We start from the raw sequence: 21,945 nt of genomic DNA, 5'->3' as shown, positions 1-21,945 counted from the left end.
CATAACTCAGCATATAGCACACTATTGGTGTGCTATATGCTGTGTATTACATCACTTCTGGTGTCACTGTGCACATTCTCCGGCTCTTAGAGCCAGGAGAAGAAGCTGGCGAAGCAGATATCTGCTTCCTTAGCTTCTTTGCGGTCCCTAAGTGACATTAAGAGTCTGAAAGACCCCTGATGTCCCTGTAAAGAAGACCTGTCATATTATATTTGCTATTACATAGGGGGCTTGTTATCCCCCTGTGTGATAGCAATAAAGTTGAGTGTAGAAAAAAAATGGTAAAAATCAAAGTAACATAACGCACGTGCACGCACATACGCAAACAAACGTCAGATGCGCCAGCGTGCAAAAAACTAAAATTACGCCACACATATTGCATATCGTCATGAGCATCGCAGTGAGAGCAATAATTCTAGGCCCATCAATCACTGTTAACACTAAACTGATGAGCAGTAAAAGTGTTTAAAGCGTCAGCTATGGTACATTTTGGTTATTGTATTATTTTTGCAGTTTCACAGATTATATTATGTTTCTGTGCACTAAATTTAATTTTAGTGTATTTTATCCCAAACATACTTGTTTAATAAACATTTGCACAAATACAGTGCAATATAAAAAATTGCAACTAACATCTTTTTATTCTACATGGCCTCAGCTTTCAGAAAATATATTATTGTTTGGGGGTTTGAAGCTGTTTTCTAGCCACACATTCAGATTTTATCATGTGTGTGCAAATGTAAGAAATTGCTCCTGACAGCAAGTGGTTAATAAATCAGGCTCAATGATATCTTAATTATATCCTATGAGCACACTGTAGATACACCTTTAGGTGTACCCTGGTGCACATTTTGTCAGGGCCCAAGAACTTGTAACGGCTCTTATACCATGTTTCAAAATGTCTAAGGAAATAAAATGTTGCCTTTTTGTTTTGGGAGTTATATATAATATGTATTTCAAACAAAATTATACTGCTGGTTACATACAACTGCTATAGAGCGATGCTTAGTAATAAAATGGCACAGTTGGCAGGAGCAGTTTTCCTGTTTGGTTCTTTTTGCATAGATACATTATGAATTACCGTATTTTGCGGTCCATAAGACGCACCGGACCATAGGACGCAGGGAGGTCCGGCGCGCCTTATGGAGCACTCGACAGACCGTAGCTTCTGTCACAGCTTCTATGACAGAAGCTGCAGGTAGTGACCGCTGAGACAGGTGGCGCTGTGATTACAGCGCCACGGTCTCAGTGATCACACAGAGCAGACGAAGAAAGTCCGTTCTTCGTCTGCTCTATGGTAATCTCCATCGTCGCCGCTGCTCGGTTTTAATACGAGTGATCTCATTAGATCACTTGTATTAAATGAGCAGTGGCTCCTACTACTGATCTCGATCGCCGCCGCCGCTGCTCGGTTTTAATACGAGTAATCTCATTAGATCACTCGTCTTAAACGAGCAGTGGCTCCTACTACTCGCCGGGCGCCCGAAACTGCATGTCTCGGGCGTCGGGATTCGCTCCATAAGACGCAGGCACATTTTCCCCCTCCTTTTGGGGGGAAAAAAGTGCGTCTTATAGAGCGAAAAATCCGGTAAACATTTTGTTGTCTCCAAACTGATTACATTTATTTGAAGTGTTCATATAATTGCTCAGGAAACCAGGCTTTTAAAGTAGTATTGAACTCTCAATTTTTTTTCTCTCAGTATTGAATCCAAATCAAAAAAATATACATTGCCCTGCAAAGTATTTCTTTACATTTTTTCCAATAGCTGAATAGCTGCTTCCAGCTCTCTTACCTCCGCTTCCCTGAACTTCCTGTCTAGTACAAGATCACAAGGGACAGAGCAGAATCTAGCTGCTGTCCATGTACTAGCTTGGGGCGGGGGGTAAATTCTTGCCTGTTGTATGTCTGCACACACACAAGGGTGGCTCCATAGGACACTGCAAGGGAAAAGAGCAACCTTAAAACACGATATCAGGATCAGTGCTCAGGGGACCGGCTAATTCTGCAGGAAACTAAGGGGGTTATCCACAAAGGAGCCGAGGGATCCAACCGTAGCTTAGGCTGATCCTGCAACTCTCTTCGGCCCCCGGAGCCCTTCGGTTCAGTCGAACCAAAGAACTGCTGTAGAGGCTATTCACAATAGCCGAGCCGCATGCTGCTCGGCGGCATTTAGATATTCACTCACTGCCGTTCAGCCCCTGTGAGAATAGGGGCGAATGGCAGTGAGTGAGCTGCTAGAGCTTCGGCTCAGCCGATCCAGATGTTGGATCGGCTGAGTCGAAGTCCTTCTGCACTACGGCTCAGCCGAACATGCAGAGCATGTGCGGCTGACCGAAGTGCATCCGATGTACAGCTGAAATCAGCCGCATTAAGCCGTGGTGAATAGCCGAACGCTGTTCAGCTCACTTCACTACGGCTCGGTTATTCACTCGACTGCCTTCGGCAGCTTTGTGAATAACCCTGTAAAGCATCCAAACATCAAGGAGCAGCATCCTTCGTAAATGTAATGCAATCAGCATTTGAAGTAGTTTAAAACCTTTTGACTTTAATATCACTTTAATGTTGGTATGTTCTGCTAGAGTCGCTTTATCTGATGTACATCTGTTATTTTATATGCAGCAAATCAGCAGCCTTGTTAATATTTAACTCTCAATTGCATTGTTTGCATATTCGTTTGTAGCCTGAATCTGGTTCTTGATGTTTTACATTTCTCTGAATCATTACCACTTTATTAGATACCAGTAGCAAGTAAAAGAGTAATTCTTTTTTATTTATTTTTTTCACGATGTTTCTAGGAATTTGATGTTGTGAAGAAAGGCATTTGTAATAATCAGCTTTGTAAATGTAATTGATTACTTTTTTTTTTAATGTTATTTTTTATTAACAACTGTTCAGTCTTTAGATGTATCGGTTATCACTTGAAGAAAACTAGCAGCTATATGCATAATTTTCTGTTGGCTACAATGGGTATGTTAGGATCCCCTTCATATTGCATGTTAACTCACATTGCATTCATTTTGAACAGGCTTCCTGTGCAGGACAGCAAACAAAAAATAAGCACGTAGCTTTTTTTCTATTCTTCATAACACATCTCACAGCTGGTTCCCAGATCTATGCTTATTGGTCCATTGCAACAAACTTTCTGTAGGGTGCGTTTGCAAGGTACATTAGGGTGCCAGCACACTGCACCGCAAGTTGAGCATTACTGTGTGTTGCATTGCGATACCTATGAAGCTGGCCCAAAGGCCTGTGTTGGCATAACGGAAAAATATAGATAAGAAAAGTCACAAAGTTGATCGACATCAAAAGTATTACCTTTAGTTGAGGAAGGTTATCTTTGTTGATTAGAGTTGTTTCATTACTCACTTTGTTCCACACATATTTTCTGATCGTTTTTAGTGCAACTAAACCCAAAACTGTTAGTTTTGACTAGAGAGGGTGTAAAATACCTGTCAGGTTTTTATTGCTGTCTGTGTCTCTGTTAGGGAGATTCACCCTCTGTTTGTCTTGGTGACAATTAGCAATGAAAGTGAAAGAAAATCCCAAATTTCAGGTTGTCACCAGGACAGGAATAGATGGAAAATCTTTCAGTCAGGACACTAGTTCTGGTGACTTTGCTGGCCACCGGGAAGTTTCCTCTCTTTGGAGTGATTACCTCTCACTTCCTGTTGTGGCTACTGGACTGGAAGTGAAGAGAAATCTCTCCAATGGGTCACAAGTGAAAAAAACTGACAGGGTTTTAAACCCTCCTTTGCTCTATCCAAATCTAAAAACAAAATGTTTTTGCTTCAGTTCTGCTTTAAAGTGACACTAAACTCAGCTGTTAAATCTTAAATAAAATTGCATTCAAGAAGAACCTTAACTCTGAACAAAGATGTATTTTATTTGTGTTTTGCAGTTGTAGATCCTGAAATCATCTCTGAATTGGTGCTGACACTGTCCTTCTTTCTGGAGGGTGGCTGCTTCTGGTCCCCATTGTCCCTGTGTGTGTTGTAAAGTAGATATCGCTCCAAACTCGCTCCTGTGATGGACTCTGAAATTGTAGTCCATCAAGGGAGTGAGCTTGGAGCGGTGACTACTTTGCAACATGCACATGGACCTTGGGGAACAAATTAGCCACCCTCCAGAAGGAAGGACAGTGTCGGCATGAATTCAGAGGATCTACAGCTGAGTGATACACAAATAAGATACATTTTTGCTACTAGTTAAGGTACTTGAATTAATTTTTAAGATTTGACTCCTTAGTTTGGTGTCACTTTAAGAATATGTTTGAGACTGGAGATTCTGCTGGAAAGAAAGCCAAGCAGCTCCAAGTCTGACACCCTTTTGCTTTACCAGGAATACTGGTTGCTTTGTAAAGGGCATTTCTACTTTTTCTCAGTCCAAGGGATCAGATCAGCTATTCTAAGGCAGCTTGGGAGTTGCTCTAAGGTATCTTGAGGACTTTGAGCTACTTAGCTTTTCTTAGCCGACGGCAACTCCTGTCTATGAATTCAAAACCATGCTGAAAACATTGTAGCAAAAAAATAAAATAATCTCCAAGTAGTCCTAGTGGCTGAAAGTTGCTTTTTAAGTAGCTCCACCTTGCTGATTTTAAAGCAGAACTAAACTGAAAAAGAAAAAAAAATGTGAGCGGGCAGGGTTTTTTGTTTTTTAAATTGCAGAATAGACTTATCTGTTTATTCACAATTTCCCCAGTCATCTTCCAGGACAGCCATCGAGATATAGGCTCCGCCTGCCTGCAACAGGAAACACATCAACCACATTAAATAAATAGACTCCTTCTTCCATCCCAAGTCAGTTTTTTTGTGTTTCCGTCGGCTACACAGGGACATCGTAATGTTTGTTATTTTAAGGGCTCATGTTTGTTGCCTTAGGGCTGAGCCTTACCCTGCTATGCATTGGGACCGACTCCAGGGTTACCTGCTGCAGTGCATACAGGGATTCCCTATCGGACCCCCACCCGATTCGCCCAAAAGGGAAGAAGTGTGCCTCTTGCTTTGCAAAAATGTCAGCTTCATGGTCCAAACCCTTGTGCAAAGTGTGTTTAGAGAAAATAGTGGCAAAAGAGTCAGCCAGAAGGTTTAAAGGGCTTTTGGACTCAATGAGGGAGGAAATGGTTAATACATTTCAGTCTTTCAGGTCGGCGCTCCAGACCCCAGTGAGTCCCCTAGTGGATTGGAAGGAGGAGTCTATTTATTTAATGTGGTTGATGTGTTTCCTGTTGCAGGCAGGCGGAGCCTATATCTCGATGGCTGTCCTGGAAGATTCCTGGAAACAGAGTTATCAGGTAATCAACTCATGTTTTCCTTTAGAACAGGGGTAGCCAAACACTGGTCCTCCAGCTGTGGTGGAACTACAAATCCCGTCTGGAACTACAATTATATCTGGATCCGCCCAGCTGCGTGAATGACAGCTGGCTCTGCCTATCTAGAGGCAGAGCCAGCTGTACCCGCCCCCTCCCCAGTCCGCTCCGCCAGGGGGGAATCCAGCCCCTCCCCTGTCACGGCAGAGAGCCGTGACAGAATCGAGAGGGGAGCGAACGCCAGTATGTGTTCGCTCACCTCCCGATCTACTGAGCCGACCTGTGACAGTTTCATTGTCACAGGTCGGCTAGAACTATGAGGTGAGTGAAAAGCACTCACCTCATAGTTCTCCTTTAACTTCTGATAAACTGTTAGGTTGGGCTGGTGGGGTATAATAAGATAGGCAGAAATGTGTACTAGCTGAGTTAATGATTCTTTCCACAAAGGAGCAGCTGTATCTACAGGTTGTGCTTTACCTCATTGCTAAAGATTTTTTTTTTCTTTCACAGATGGTTGGATAATGTCTAAATAAAAATGACTTGCTGAACCTTAATTTAGATCTTGGATTGAAAATGCCTGCAAGTAAGACTTAATACGGTTTTAGTTTTCTTCCTCTGTAAAGTACTTCTCCAGATTCATTTTGACTTTGCTTGTTTGTTTCTTTCTTCAGCGTATTATCCATAACTCAACAATTTTACATGTAGTTATACATTTTTACAATTTTCTTGTGAAAATAGCCAGAAACCCAATATGGTTAACAAAGTTTACAATGTGCGTGTAACCTTTTGTAAGGGTCTTCCTTTTGTCAATAGAAATATTTCTTTAGTTGCCTCCTGAATCTTAGTATGGAATGTGGAATAGTCCTATAACTAAAGTGTATGGTAAGCAAAAACCTTATGTTTTTTTTTTAACACTATCTGGGGCTCTATTACCCACATTTTTTGTGCTGCTGACGATGGTTTAACCAGACAGGAAGTGAGGGAAAATCTGCAACAAGGACACAAAAAATAAAATCTGACCAAGGTTCTAGCCTTCCTTTACTAAAAGAGGGCATTTTATTTCTCTCTCTGTTGGAGAGTCTTGCTTCCTCTCTGCTAAAATGGTGTCAGCAGGATAGAAAGTGAGGGAATCTTTCTAACAGAGCCCTGAATAGCGGTAAAAACCTGCTAGGGATTTATACCCTCCCCAACTCTATCCAAAACTATAGAAAAAGTTTTGCCTAGACATACACTTTAAGGAGATGGCTGGACTTAAGCAAGAATTTGAACATCCAGTTATAATTTATTATAATTGTGTAGTCTTACCAAAACTATATGGTTGCTGTATTATTATTAGGCTTTACTTAGTCTGAGCCTGCCTGGTAGTGGAGTCACCTGCATCTGACAGTTGCTGTCCTGTTATTGCCTGAACTCACACACTGTATCCTAACTCTAAGTGAATACCAGTATTTTAAGAATTCTCAAAGAAATATTAACATTTTATTTTATCTGCCAGGGGGCAAAGTGCAAATAGCGCTTGGTCCCGTTTGGATCAGAAGTCCTATTGCAGGATAAAAGCACGTCTTTATTTGTTAATTGCGGTTGTAGCTCCACCCCAGTGTTAAACCTAAAATATGGGTATTCCTTTGGGGGGAGGTACACCCAGCACTGAACCCACACCCCCCTCTCTTAGCAGACTTTTCGTTTACTATTATTAAAGAACTATCGGCTAATTGTTTTTCCCTGTAGTTCTCCTAAGGGTCACGGGAAGACATAAACTAGCGTTCTCCCGTGACCCAAAGCTCAGTATATCGCGAGCTACAGCTCGCGGTATACTGAGACCACGGCAGCTGGGACGGATCCCGACATTACTGTTGAGATCCACCCAGCTGCGTGATTGACAGCTGGCTCTGCCTATCTAGAGGGATATCTCTGCCGGCATTCCCCCCCTCCCCTGTCCATTCCTCTGTTACAGAGCATAGCTAGGAAAATCACTCCTGCTTTTTCTGGTTTAGCTTTTGTTTCCTGGGTCACGTGACTGCACAGTGGACAAAGGTATTCATGTAGATTTATTGTGTTAGAAAGAAATGACACAGGATGACTGGTGGAAGAAAATTATAAATTATGAAGCCTTTGGCAAGTAAAACGCATATATCAGTTATCACATATGTGTATAGTTGGCTGCTATCCTAAAATGTTAACAGACAAACAGTTCAAAAGTTAATTTTTGAAGATTCTGCTGTGTGTTCTTTGTTGCAGTAGAGAGTGAGGCTAAAGCAAGAACAAAGTCACGTTTTGAGGAGGTCTTCCAAAGCTACTCTGCTCTATCAGAAAATAAGAAGTTCAGGAAGAAGAAGCAACCTGAAGAGAATGTAGTAGTAAGTATCTCAGTCCTTCCAAGTCACATGAATGGGTTATGAACATTATTAACATACTAATTTTTCCATTCTGTTTTAACGTCGCCCACCTAAGATGCAGATACCCCAGAGTTAACTATGGAAAATCATATACAGTTGTGTGAAAAAGTGTTGGCCCCCTTTCTGATTTTTCATTGTTTTGCACGTTTGTCACACTTTTAATGTTTCAGATCATCAAACAAATTTAAATATTAGTCAAAGATAACACAAGTAAACACATCATGCAGTTTTTAAAGGAAGGTTTTTAAGGGAAAACAAAATCCAAACCCACATGGCCCTGTGTGAAAAAGTGTTTGCCCCCTCTGTGAAAACATAACTTAACCCTGGTTTATCACACCTGAGTTCAATTTCTCTAGCAACACCCAGGCCCGATTACTGCCACACCTGTTCGCAATCAAGAAATCACTTAAATAAGACTTGACTGACAAAGTGAATTAGACCAAAAGATCCTCAAAAGCTACACATCATGCCGAGATCCAAAGAAATCCAGGAACAAATGAGAAAGAAAGTAATTGAGATCTATCAGTCTGGAAAAGGTTATAAAGCCATTTCTAAAGCTTTGGGACTCCAGCGAGCCACAGTGAGAGTTATTATCCACAAATGGCGAAAACATGGAACAGTGGTGAACCTTCCCAGGAGTGGGCGGCCAACCAAAATTACCCCAAGAGCGCAGCGACGACTCATCCAAGCGGTCACAAAAAACCCCACAACAACATCCAAAGAACTGCTGGCCTCACTTGCCTCAGTTCAGGTCAGTGTTCATGACTCCACCATAAGAAAGAGACTGGTCAAAAATGGCCTGCATGGCAGAGTTCCAAGAGGAAAACCGCTGCTGAGCAAAAAACATAAAAGCTTGTCTCCGTTATGCCAGAAAACATCTTGATGATCCCCAAGACTTTTGGGAAAATACTCTGTGGACTGACGAGACAAAAGTTGAATTTTTTGGAAGGTGTGTGTCCCATTACATCTGGCGTAAGAGTAACATCGCATTTCAGAAAAAGAACATCATACCAACAGTAAAATATGGTGGTGGTAGTGTGATGGTCTGGGGCTCTTTTGCTGCTTCAGGACCTGGAAGACTTACTGTGATAAATGGAACCATGAATTCTGCTGTCTACCAAAAAATCCTGAAGGATAATGTGTGGGCATCTGTTCGTTACCTCAAGCTGAAGCAAACTTGGGTTCTGCAGCAGGACAATGATCCAAAACACACCAGCAAGTCCACCTCTGAATGGCTGAAGAAAAACAAAATGAAGACTTTGGAGTGGCCTAGTCAAAGTCCTGACCTGAATCCTATTGAGATGCTGTGGCATGACCTTAAAAAGGTGGTTCATGCTCGAAAACCTTCTAATGTGGCTGAATTGCAACAATTCTGCAAGGATGAGTGGACCAAAATTCCTGCACAGCGCTGTAACAGAATCTTTGCAAGTTATCGCAACGCTTGATTGCAGTTCTTGCTGCTAAGGGTGGCCCAACCAGTTATTAGGTTTAGGGGGCAAACACTTTTTCACACAGGGCCATGTGGGTTTAGATTTTGCTTTCCCTTAATAATAAAAACCTTCCTTTAAAAACTGCATGTTGTGTTTACTTGTGTTTATCTTTGACTAATATTTCAATTTGTTTGATGATCTGAAACATTAAAGGAGAACTATGGGGTCAGTGTTTTTCCCCATAGTTCTCCTTGGGGTAACGGGAGGACACAAACTAGCGTCCTCCCGTTACCCTAAGCTCAGTATACCGCGAGTTGACAGGATCGAGAGGTGAGGGAACCCGGTATGTGTTCTCTCACCTCCCGATCTACTGAGCCGACCTGTGACAGTCTCATTGTCACAGGTCGGCTTAGAACTATGAGGCGAGTGGAAATCACTCATGTCATAGTTCTCCTTTTTAAAGTGTGACAAACGTGCAAAATCAGGAAGGGGGCCAACACTTTTTCACACAGCTATAGGTTATCTAACATTCAGATGCACCTTCAAAAAAAGAACTTCAGATTTAGCAAAAAATATTTATTTGCATGACTGCTGTAGAAAATGTGCAAATATATCATAGTAATTTGTCTTTCATCTGCTGGGATCCTAAATCCTCAGTATACAAGTGTGCTTTCCCAACAAACTCAACAATGAAATGTTGTCAGCAGCATTTTTCTAATCTTTCTGCATCTCCTGGACTGTTCAAGCAATAAAGACCTTACAAGCAGTAAATGTTTTTACACAGAGATAGAAAAAAAATCAAAATATGAATTGAGTCAGCGGCATGTCATGGTCATAGCGGTGGGGCGCGGTATGACTTAGATGAAGGAAGCAAGGAGTTGCATTATATGTGTACAGACAGTTCCACTGACCATCACTGTAAGGGGTTGTTCTTCCCACTAGGCACCAGGTTAGGGGGCTATTGTTGCCCCTGGCCACCGCTGTAGGGTGCTATTGTTGCCCCTGGCCACCGGTGGAGGGGCCTATTGTTGCCCCTGGCCACCGGTGGAGGGGCCTATTGTTGCCCCTGGCCACCGGTGGAGGGGCCTATTGTTGCCCCTGGCCACCGGTGGAGGGGGTTATTCTTGGCAGTGACCACTGTAAAGGTCAATCTTCTTGCCACTAACAGAGGTGTAAGGGGGGCCTTCTCTCACTGACCGCCAATGTAATGGGACACAATTCCATCTATTCATGCTTATCCAGAGAAAGAGCATAATGTAGATGAGGATACAACACAAATATTTGGCCTATGGGACACAAGACAAAAGTGGGTCTTCAAGTCAGTTTTAGGATCCATACATAAATAGATATGCTATTCAGTATTTAGATCTTTTATTTGGTTTCCCCAGGACAGAGATTTAAGGTTACATTTTTTTGTTGTGGGACTTTGTGGGGGAGTCTGTCAATGAGTTGCGTATACGGTTTCTGTTTGTGTGTCAGTTTCTTAAAATAATTGCTGACCTAATTCCTACATTTTTAACAAGTGAAAATTTTACAGTAAAATTAATTTGAGATATGTGTAGAACAGATTACTGCATAGTAAAAAATAGAATCAAAATCTTACATAGTGTTTTTAAGGTGTAATACAGGTAACTTAATGTGTCAAATATTTTTTTCCATATTTTGTTAAAGGGATCTTGTTCACATTTCATGTAATGTAAGTACTACACTTTTTGCTAACAAATGTTTATATTTATCTAACATAATATTAATACTCTTTTTTATTAGCTTGAAACTTTCAACAATCAATCTTACAAAGATACTTCAAGTGAAGTAGTAGCTGTTCATACAAGCAACACACAGGAAACACCTTTTAGAAAGAATATATTCAGGGAGCAGATAGCAGCTGCTGAAAAAGAAAGCGATGCAAGCAGCAAAGAGCACAGGAAAGCAAAGAGTGAAAAAAAGAAGAAAAATAAAACAGATGTGGGTGAGACCACTGACCAAAATGAATCCCAACCTAAAAACTCAGAGGGGACTAGTCATATTTTAGGACTTGAGGAGAATCGGTTAAAACATGGTAAGAGGAAGGAGAAAAGCGTCTTAAGAGAAGAAAGCTACCCAACCGATTTTAATGATGAAGACCAGCTAATTGAAGCATACCGACTTCAGGTATCACAGGAGGAGACCAATGAAATCAAGGAGAAGATAAAAAAGAAACTACAGGCGCACCTCTCAGAACATTTTAGCAGTGATGAAAATCCAAATGCTGTATTAGGCAATCAAGCTGAGAAGAAGAAAAGGAAGAAGAAAAAAGACTTGGTGGAAACTGAACCAGAAACAAGGTATAAAGTGATGTGCTTAAGGGCCAGTGATGGCAGGCTTTTGTTCACTTCATAACTGCTTCTGCCCGTTATAACTCTATGGAAATGCAAAAGATGCTAAAGCAGGTTCAATGCAGATCAGAAGCAGCTAACAACATGCAGGTCAACTGCACCTGCAATGAATTCTGAATGATCCCAAAAGCATCTCAAACTGATGTTGACAGCATTCTGCATTGGTCTTCAAAGCAAGTGAAGCCCCATTCATTGCAATAGCTAGTGGTCTCTTCACAAATCAATAAGTGTTCTCTGCAGTGTTATGCTTCGTAACACACCACAGGCTCCACACTGCAGCATGGTGAAATGCGAGCGCAGTGTGGCATACGCACTGTGGTGTTCAGTGGATAGTTAGATCCACTATCCATTATAAACAGACCCTTTGGGTACTGTATGTGTTACAAACACACTCGTACACATCTGATGTGAGTAGTGCTTTCTGTGTGCTTGTATTTAATTCTCCTTTATTCATTTGTTTTAATCTGACTAACATAGAGGAGGGTTAAAATGTACACATCATTTATTTGCAGACCTAAGGCTTTAAATAGGGATCAGAAAGACAGACTCTGAATTAGATTCTTTAGCTGATGACGGTTGCAGTGTAGTGGTGGTAAACTTTGAAATAATAGAGAGCCACAAGTGTGGTGCCTGAAGCTTCCAGAGGGCCGCACAATAGCGAGGTGTTTTCGTGCATGGGGGTACATTGCATTGAGTTAGGCAGTTAGACATCATTGATGTTAGGCTTGCAATAAAAATCCCAAGTATTGGTGTCAATTACCGCAATAATAGCCTACAGCATTGGTGTCAGTGACGGCTACTTCTATATGGTAATAAATGGATTTGCAAATTATTGTGGTGCGCACAAGGTAGATTTATATCCGTTGTGGCTGCTCAGGAACATATTTTTAAATGGAAGTTCAGCTTGAATGCAGTGAGGGCAGGCTACATCAGGTTAAGCATGCTAGGGATCTAGAATAATCTAATGTTGACTGACCTATTCTTGAATGACAGTTATCTTATTTGCCTTTTTAAAGGCATACATCGATATACTGTAAGCCACTAAAGCCAGGTGATATACAGAGGTATAAATGAATCCTAATGTGATGTTAAATATGGTATGGTATATTACTATTAGATTGTCATTAGATTTCATAGTTTTGACTCCATGATGTTGGCTGTTTAGTCTTATTTACAGAGTAATCATAGCTGTGTTTTGTGCTTTTACTTAGCGTTATGTCTTTGTCTGAACTGCAACACACACCGGCAGAAGTTGTCGATCATTCTCCAATTCATTCATTTTCTGAAAACATTGAAAAAACAGAAGATCTTCCTAAACGTAAAGGCAAGAAAGCCAAGAAAAAATCCCACACAGGTCAGCATTTAATAATATATCCGTTAGTCCTGTATACGTGTTAGTTATCCTCCCCATGCTCGCCTCCAGGACTTCTGCAGAGTCCACTTACCTCCTACTCTGTCCACCGTTATGGGATCCTTGAAAACTCATATCTTCAGGGAAGCCTATCCCCGTGACATAAAAACTGTCCGTTTACTTGCATAGTTGCATAGTATTTACATAGTATTTGGGGTTGAATAAAGACATAAGTCCATCAAGTCCAACCCATATAGGTCCACTTTAGGAATACTTGTATCCCTGAATATTACGGTCCCTCAGGAAATCGTCCAAAAGTTTCTTGAAAAATTCCACACTCTTAGCTGAAATCACTGCCGGTGGGAGTGAGTTCCAGACCCTAACCGCTCTTACTGTAAAGAACCCCCTTTGCCCCTTGTTTCGGAATTTTGTTCTCCACCAATTTTAGGTAGTGGCCTCTAGTCTTTGTAATGGAGTTAAACTTAGAGTTTGTTGCCAATGTTGCTGTCACCATTGAACATCTTGTACATGAAAATCATATCCCCCCTTAATCTTACTTCCATCAGCTCATCCCACACAATTATTACCTTTTTGTATCACCTACCCTTCCGACTATATTGTAAGCTCACATGAGCAGGGCCCTCCTACCTCCTGAATTTATATTGTATTGTAACTGTACTGTCTCCCTCCCTTTTGTAAAGCAAAATGTGGTTATGTTTGGCAGGCAGTTGACACTTTGGGTAAACTTTTATTTTAATAGGCTCAACACTAACAGGGTTATTCACTAAGGCCTTATTTACACCTAGGCGGCACAGTTTTTGCCTTTTTTTTAAGCGCGCTTGCAGCATGCGGTTACTTGCGCGTTTATGCGCATTGCACACATTTTTAACGTGCGTACATGAAGTTGTAGAACAGAGGCAAATTTTTCCAATGACAACTGCCTAAGAGGGGATTTCCCTTACACTGTAAAGATATTCTCTCACTTTCTGATTGAGAAAGTGAAGGGTTAATCTCCCTAATGGGACACAGACGGCAACAAAAAAAATTACAGTGGTTTCAACTCTCGCTTACGCTATTCAGAATTAAAATAAAACGTTTTTGCTTTAGATATACTTTAACTAAGCTTATGTTCTATAACATGGGATAGGGAACCATGAATGTCAGCAAGCATTGGAATCCAGACACCCATAGAATATAATGACTGAGACCAGTATAAATTATTTAATGTGCGTGTTTTCTGCTTGGTCCTTAAAGAAACAGAATATTGATGCTATATAAACATATTTATACTAGGCATTTTAATGTGTGTCAATTGCTAATTACACTGACTGGTAGTTTATTTTTGGGTAAAAGAAAGCTTCACAGTGCTATTTCTGATTCCCTTTGATAGTTCCAGACCAATCCCCTTGTCTTAGAACTAAATATCCTTTGTAATTTAATTTGATCCCTTTAGATTTTTTTTAAAGTGTATTTCCATGTTTGCAGTCAAATTTGAGAAATTGTTATGTGTTCCTATTCAAACAGCATACTGATTCTGGTAAATCTGTCTACAATGACCCAAAATAATTTCTTAGGCCTGGTTCACACCTAGGCGTATTGCATATGCGCTGTTTTTTACCGCGATTCACGGTAAAAAAAAATCGCGCGACCAACGGGCGTTTACGAGTGCTACTTGGCTGTATCCCAATGGAAACGCTCAACAAAAACTGCCCAAAGTAGTACATGTACCTTTTCAGGCGTGGGCCGTTTTGTAGCGCGTTAGGGACGGGCGGAAATACGCCAAGGTGTGAACCAGACCCATTGAATACAATGGGATTTAGATGTTTGAGCGTTTTGTAGAGCGTTCGTCGAGCGTAGAACGCGCTACAAAACGTTCAGGTGTGAACGAGGCCTTACTGTTGGTCAGACTGCAGGCCAAATAATTTGTGAGTGAGTAAGACAAAGGGCAACAGACTGAGATTCCTCTCATTATGACATTGTTCACATCTAGTTTACAATTGATAGTGAGATATGCCAGCACAATACAGACATGGAAAATGTTTATAAACATTAACTCCCCACCCAACTCAAGTGCCCTCCTTGAAATTGCAGAGACTGGAAAAAACAGTTTTGGAGTTTTCAGAAAAAAGAGCAAGTAACAATTTCTAAATATGTTTTACATTGTGGTATGTGAATGGTAACTTGTAACAAACAAAATAGGTGTCGTCATCATAATTTAGCTGAAAAATGGAAATACACTTTAATGTTTGAACCTTGTGACCCCTCATTAAATGGCTTTTTTTTTTTTTTTACTGATGAAGTGACAGAGAACAGTGAAGACATTGATGAAGAAAAAAGCAGCACTAAACGCGTGTATGATGAGAGCCTCGTTTTAGGAGTTTATGTCCATCGGGCTGATAAATTGAATACTGACCTTGTCACATCTCGGCCCATGGTTAAGATTTACCTAATTGACCAAAAAACAGGTGAACATGTCAAGAAAGATTACAGGTAATTTTATTTTTACGTCTTGGAATGTTCATAATGGGACTTACTCACATCTACATACATACTGTTCTTTTGATTTGGTTAATATATACTCATCACACACTAACGTATGTGTAACCAGCTAAGTGTTTTTAATCACAAAGTAACCAGTTGAATGTATTTTACATATTAGTTAGGTTTAGTACATCCTACTAAAATTTTGGCATTTAAAGTTACCCCGCTCTGAATTTTGTTAATCTCAGTCAGAATGAGAAAACAGAAACCATGCCTTATAAAAATTGACATAGTTATTACGGTTGAATAAAGACACAGGTCCATTGAGTTCATCCTTTTGGGTTTCGTGTGCATGTGTGTGTCTGTGTGTGTTTGTTACTAAGATTACTTGTACCCCTGTATATCTTGTGTGCTGAGAAAAGTATCTACATATTTCTTGAATTATTCCATACTCTCAGCCGATACCACTGTCTGTGGAAAGGAGTTGCACAATTTTATAGCTCTCACAGTAAAGAATCCCCTACGCTGTTTATGATTACATCTTTTCCCTGTCAGTTTCAGATGGTGGCCTCTTGTATTCTTGACTGAACTAACAGTAAACTGTTTATTACGGATTATCCCATCACCATTAAACAATTTGTACATTAATACCATGTCCCCTCAGTCTCCTCTTCTCTAGCGTGAACAAGTTTAATGCATGCAGTCTTTCCTCACAGTTTAGGTCCTCCTTTTTATTAGCCCTTGTCTGTGACTCTCTCCAGCTCAAAGACATCCTTTCTGTGGATCGATGGCTAAAACTGAACAGCATACTCAAGATGTGGCAGAACCAGTTTTTTTCAGGGGCAGAATTATGTATTTGTCTTTTACAGTACATTCCTTTTTTTTTTAAATACATGATAGAACCCTGCTTGCCTTATTTGCTGCCGCCTGGCATTGCATGCTGTTACTAAGGCGACAATCCACTAGGACTCCCAAATCTTTTTCCACCTCCTGATTTGCCCAGTAGAACCCCCATGAGTGAGTAGCTCACTTTCGTGTTTTTAACTCCAAAATGCATAACCATACACTTCTCAATAGGGATGCACTGATACCGGTATTTTGGTACAGAGTACGAGTACCGATAATTTTTTTCCGGTACTCGCCGATACCAATTACCAAGTAGCGGAAGTCCCATTCAGGAAGCCAGGTGGCATGTAATGATTAGCACACTGCTAATTAGCCGGGAAGCCGGGCAGTGTGTAAAGACACGCCACCTGACTTCCCGATTAACAAGAAAGTCCCCTCTTACCTTGGTATGTCCAGCCTGTCATCCCCATGTCGCGTCATTACATGGCGCCCGGCTTCCTGATTGGCCGGCCGGCTCTGGCAGGGTACCAGAGGAAGGCCGCGCTGGAGAGGCCCCGGGGATGACAGACTGGACATACTAAGGTAAGGTAACCTTACCTCACGAGGACGAGGGAGCATGAAGCTAGCTTCCCGACCAATCAAGAAGCTGGGCAGCGTGTCATTACAGTGCCCGGCTTTCTGATACCGGAAGTACTCGTGCTAGGCATCGGAGCATTTGGACGAGTACTCGCCCAAATACTGGGAATCGGCACCGATATCGATAGTAGTATCGGTTTCGGTGCATCCCTACTTTTCAATATTAAATCTCATCTGCCATGTAGATGCCCACCCCCCTATTTTGTCCAGGTTTTCCTGTAATATTGCTAGGTCTTCTGTCAAGTTTCCTATCCTAAGAATTTTGGTATTGATCATTGCTCATTAAGCATGTTATTAAGACAAGATGGAGCTCCTCAACATTTGTTTATGATCATCTAAACCAGTTTATTCAATAAATATATTTGTCTTGTGATATAGTAATTTGATATCCTGTTTTAATAGAGTCACATCAACTTATTCGCGTTCAACCTCTTCTGTGATATTTTACATAGTTTACCAAAAATGACAAAAATGGTTCCTAAAAGACTGCCATACCTTAAAGCCATCAAAGTGTACTTCTTCCTTGATCGGTGAAGTGAAAGTAGTCAAGCCCTCTTGAGACATTTACTAGCACCTTCTTTAATATTTTAAATCTACTGTTGGACTACCCAGACAATGCATCAGTTTAAAACAGGCGGCCGCCCGGTATATATTGAGCAGCAAATAATTCTTGATTTAAAGCCACAATTTATAATATTTTTATTTTCATGAACAAAAAATATGCATGGAATAATTATAGGTAAACATGTAAAAGTCTTGGATTATTGAAGCATCACGGTATTAATTTTTTAAAACCTATGTGATTTGTTGTACTATAATCATAAGACTGATCTGTCTATCTAACTTATTGAGTTTTGAAATCTGGTAAAGTGTAAGCAAACCAAAAATCTATTTGTCATAATTTTTTACTGTATATCGTTTTCTTAAAATATAACTCCAGTTTTGTAGAATATAAAAAATCCTCTCTGGGTGATCAATGTACATTGCAAGGATTTGAACAAACTTTGTTGCAGATTCCTAATTTTTGTTTACTCTTTCGAAAGCTATTGCTTTCACCATGTCTTTTCCAAACTGATTTCTGAATAGAAGGGTCTGGGTTCAATATAAGCACCTGATGCAATTTCAGTGTTCTCTTGAGGAAATTTGCAGTGTCTGTATCCCTTCAGAACAGTGGTTCTTAACCTTTCTAGGGCCGGGACCCCTTGGTAACATTTGCCAAGTCGTGGTGACCCCCCCTAACGGTAACATTTTAGGGATGACTCTCACCTAGCATAGCAGAAATCACACAGCGACCTACAGATTGAGAACCACTGCTGAAACGGCTAAAATGGCAAACCATATAACACAAGCCAAGGGTGTCAGCTTTTATTATTAATAATAATAATGATAATAATAAAAGGTTTATGTTTTCTTTTGGAAAAAAATTACTATTTTATTATTTTATTGATATTGTAAAATGCAATAGCCAATAGCAAGCTGGCTATTGCACCCACACACTGCCTGCTGTCAATCAGCATGGGAGGACCTGATGGAGAACTTTCTCCTTCAGGCCCCTCCTCTGCTGATTGACAGCAGGCAGTGGGCAGATGCAATAGCCAGCCTGCTATTGGCTATTGCAATTTGAAATATCCAATAGCAGGCTGGCTATTGCTCCCAGCATTAAAATAAAATAAAAAGTTTTAAAAAATAAGATTAAAAAGGAGAATTTAAAAAAAAAAAAGATAAATAAAAATAAAAAATGCAAACAAAAAAAATAAAGTCTATAAAATTAAAAATAGAACAAAACTTTTTTTGGTGTGTCATTTTAAATAAAAAAATGTTTTTATTATATTATAATCTTCTGAACAACAGGAACAGACAGCAAAACAAACGTGACCCTTCCCTATGCTATCCAAAACTAACAAATGTTTTTTTTGGCTGGAGTTACATTTAAAAAATTTACCTGTTCCGACTTACATACAAATTCAAATTAAGTACAAACCTAAAGTCCCTATCTTGTATGTAACCCGGGGACTGCCTGAAAAAATACACTGCATTCAAACATGGAGAGCCACAACAAAAGGCTGTCGGCTGCAGAGGAGTTTATGACTACAGCACTTTACTGTGCAGAGATAGTAGGGAGCTTAGATAACCCTCTGTCCTCCCAGATGAAACAAAATGCTAATGCTTGTGTTTGCAGTCCAGATCACACTCTAGAGACACTACTCTTGAGCAACATACCTGATTAGGATGGGTTCACACCTGGGCGTAGCATAGGCGCATTTTTTTCTGTGTTTTTTTTAGCACGTTTTTCCGTTCAGTGAAACGCGCATTTCACTGGCGGTATGATTTTTAAAAAAAATGTTTTTCCTTTTTTCTTCTTCTTCTTTCTTCTTTCTTCTTTCTTCTTTCTTCTTTCTTCTTTCAAACTTCCCGCCGGTTCCGCCACCCTGCGATGCGGCCGCTCGCAAGGGACGGAAGTCGGCAGCCGCCGGAGGACACATCGGGGATTGCGGACAAGGTAAGTCCTACGCTGTATTCCCGAGTGTGGCTCGGGATTACCGCTTTGTTAACCCCGAGCCAGACTCGGGAATACCAATGGAAACGTGTGGAAAAACGCCCCAAAGAAGCTCCTGTACTTGTTTCGGCGTAGGGCGTTTTTCAGCGCGTTTCCACGGGCTGAAATACACCCAGGTGAGAACCATGCCCATAGGGAAGTATGGGATTTCACTGTTTGAGCGTTTTTCAGCGCTTCGGTCAGCGCTGAAAAACACCCAGGTGTGAACCCAGCCTTACTGCAGAGGAATTTCCAAGTCCCAGGATTCAGTAGAGTACAGGGAAAGGGCAGGCTCTGCAGCTAACCCTTTTGCATCCAGTTTCTATGAAAGCTTTGTACACCACATAAGACACAATAGCATTAATTCACATCTGCTGTAGCCCTGGGGGCATTTCTATGACGGTTAGTGGGCCTTGTGGGAGGCTGGGCATAAAACAGGCAGGAAATGTGCCTGCTGCAATGCCCAACATTCAGAGACACACTGTGGGGAGGAAAAGGGCGGAAAACTAAAGCGCAGTTTTCCACAAGCTTCAAAAGCAAGGAAGCGGAAAAAAAACAGATGGGGCTGGAGTTTTTCTGTAAGCAAATACTTTTTTTGTAAATCTGTTGCAAAGTTTCTTTCCAGGAGATCTTGTCAGTAAAATCACTTCCTCTTTTATGCTCTTGTGTTCACTCTGTCAGTTGGCTTTTGGGCTTTGCAACAGATTCATAAAAAATTACTTTAAAACTGTATACAGTGAGACATGATTCCAAACGTGGTGCCAAACAATGAAAAAGTAATTACCCAGTCAGTGGAACCATATTTAGAATGTAAAAGTTGCTCAGGTCCTGTTCCTTATGTAGTTACCCGGTGCAGGAGCTCAGTTGGTATACGTGGAATCTTGATTTCTCAGTACAATTGCAACTCAGTTGAAGTATCCTGTATTCATTGTGACTATGAGGCTTCCTGCAGTAAATTAAGACTAAAGTTCTCATTAAATAAAATTCCATTCTGTTTTGCAGTACTGAAGCAGCTTCCTCATTGCACGACCAAGAAAGAAATGAACATATTCTCCCTACGTTCACACAACCGTATGACTTCAAGCGGCTAAAAACGCCTGCACCTGAATGGGACGAGCAAATCATATTTAACGAGCGGTTTACTTATTTTTTGCACTTGAACAAAGACAGTCCAAATGTTATCATTTTCTTTGAGGTATTGCCACTTTTCCGCATTATTATTCAGTGCACGAGTTGTTTTAGGTTCTCTAAGGTATATGTGATACATACGTTTGGGGTACAACTGTGTCTTAGGGTGTGTTCCAAGGCAAAGTTTGTTGGCATTGTGAAAAGTACCATGCTTTTGCAGCTAAAATTGAGATAACCCTGTAATGTTTTTTTTAAATGTGTTGCCATTCTTACAGCATATGGAAATTACCGTATTTGCCGGCGTATAAGGCAACTGGGTGTATAAGACGACCCCCTAATTTTCCAGTTAAAACATAGGTTTTGGGCTATACTCGTCGTATAAGACTACCCCCCTTCCGAGGCTTCATATTTCCTTCTTCTTGCTGGAGCCATGATGGGGTCTTGTCTACCAGCCATTTTGTTTAAATACACCCACTAATCTGTCAGCCCGCTGGATGTGCAGAAATACTGTATGTACGGTAGCTTCGGCTACATACAGTATACTGCGCTGAGCCAATCATGGCGAGCGATGTATTCTATTAATGAATACAAAGCCTGCTCGGATTGGCAGAGATTGTGTACATTGCTCGCCGTGATTGGCGGGCTGACAGACTAGGGACGTTCGTTTTAGGCCAACTTGGCCCAAACGAACTAAAGGTTCACATTGTATACCCGCGTATAAGACGACCCCAGATTTTCATGGGATGTTTTAACTATAAAAAGATGTCTTATACGTCGGCGAATACATTATACTTTTTTAATAAATATTTCTTGCCTTTCTAGAGGTTTGTTTGGAGCAGGATTATATATAGGACTTGACAGGCAGCTTCTATTGCTTAGAATAGATGCATAAAAGGGAGTTAGGTTTATGGTGCTGCTTACACTTGTGTGCATTTATGTTAAAAGAATTACAATTATCAAAGTAAAACTGCCATGGCTTAAAGTTACAATTGAATCTGTTTTTTATTTTTCCGTCATTGGTTCCCCCTTTCCCCTCAACTTGCTTATGCTATTTTTAAATAAAACCTTTCTGTTTTCATTACATACCCTATTTTAGACCCATTGACGTCATCACTGCATCTCTGCCTCTTTGTGCAAGGCAGGTAGATTATGGTGGGAGGGGTCAGCTAGGTACTGTACATACCTTTCTGAAAACATCACAGCACCCTGCATCAGTACTCGTCTTAAGAGCCCTCAGCCCTGATGTAAGCAGTGGCTCATGGGTGGAGTTATACAAATATCAAAATGCCTTGATGGGCATTTGCATGCAGACTGCCTTCAGTAATAACCACATGTGATGCTGAGCCTTCATGAGTGAAATAACTGAATTTCAGAAGTCTAGATGATGCTGAATGTCCTTCAGCCAGAAAATGAGACGAGTGCTATCTGAAGGTACAGCTTCTTGCGCACACAGTGAGGAA

General features: G+C 40.8%; 1 protein-coding gene across 1 annotated transcript in view; it reads left to right on the top strand.

The window, feature by feature from the left end:
* AHI1 (Abelson helper integration site 1) overlaps window positions 1–21,945 on the top strand; it is a gene marked incomplete at its 3' end in the record, with an annotated part of 69,814 nt that overhangs the window by 4,280 nt on the left and 43,589 nt on the right. The window contains exons 2-7 of the mRNA XM_018556929.1: window positions 5,817–5,889; window positions 7,545–7,663; window positions 10,900–11,456; window positions 12,719–12,861; window positions 15,159–15,348; window positions 20,360–20,552. Coding sequence (XP_018412431.1) covers window positions 5,880–5,889; window positions 7,545–7,663; window positions 10,900–11,456; window positions 12,719–12,861; window positions 15,159–15,348; window positions 20,360–20,552 — 1,212 coding nt within the window. The remainder of the gene's footprint in view (window positions 1–5,816; window positions 5,890–7,544; window positions 7,664–10,899; window positions 11,457–12,718; window positions 12,862–15,158; window positions 15,349–20,359; window positions 20,553–21,945) is intronic.

This window comes from Nanorana parkeri, unplaced genomic scaffold, assembly GCF_000935625.1.
Source record: "Nanorana parkeri isolate BGI_ZX_2015 unplaced genomic scaffold, ASM93562v1 scaffold259, whole genome shotgun sequence".
Taxonomy (NCBI): Eukaryota; Metazoa; Chordata; class Amphibia; order Anura; family Dicroglossidae; genus Nanorana; species Nanorana parkeri.
Note: the sequence above shows the minus strand (reverse complement) of the source record. Positions and strands in the feature narration are given on the sequence as shown.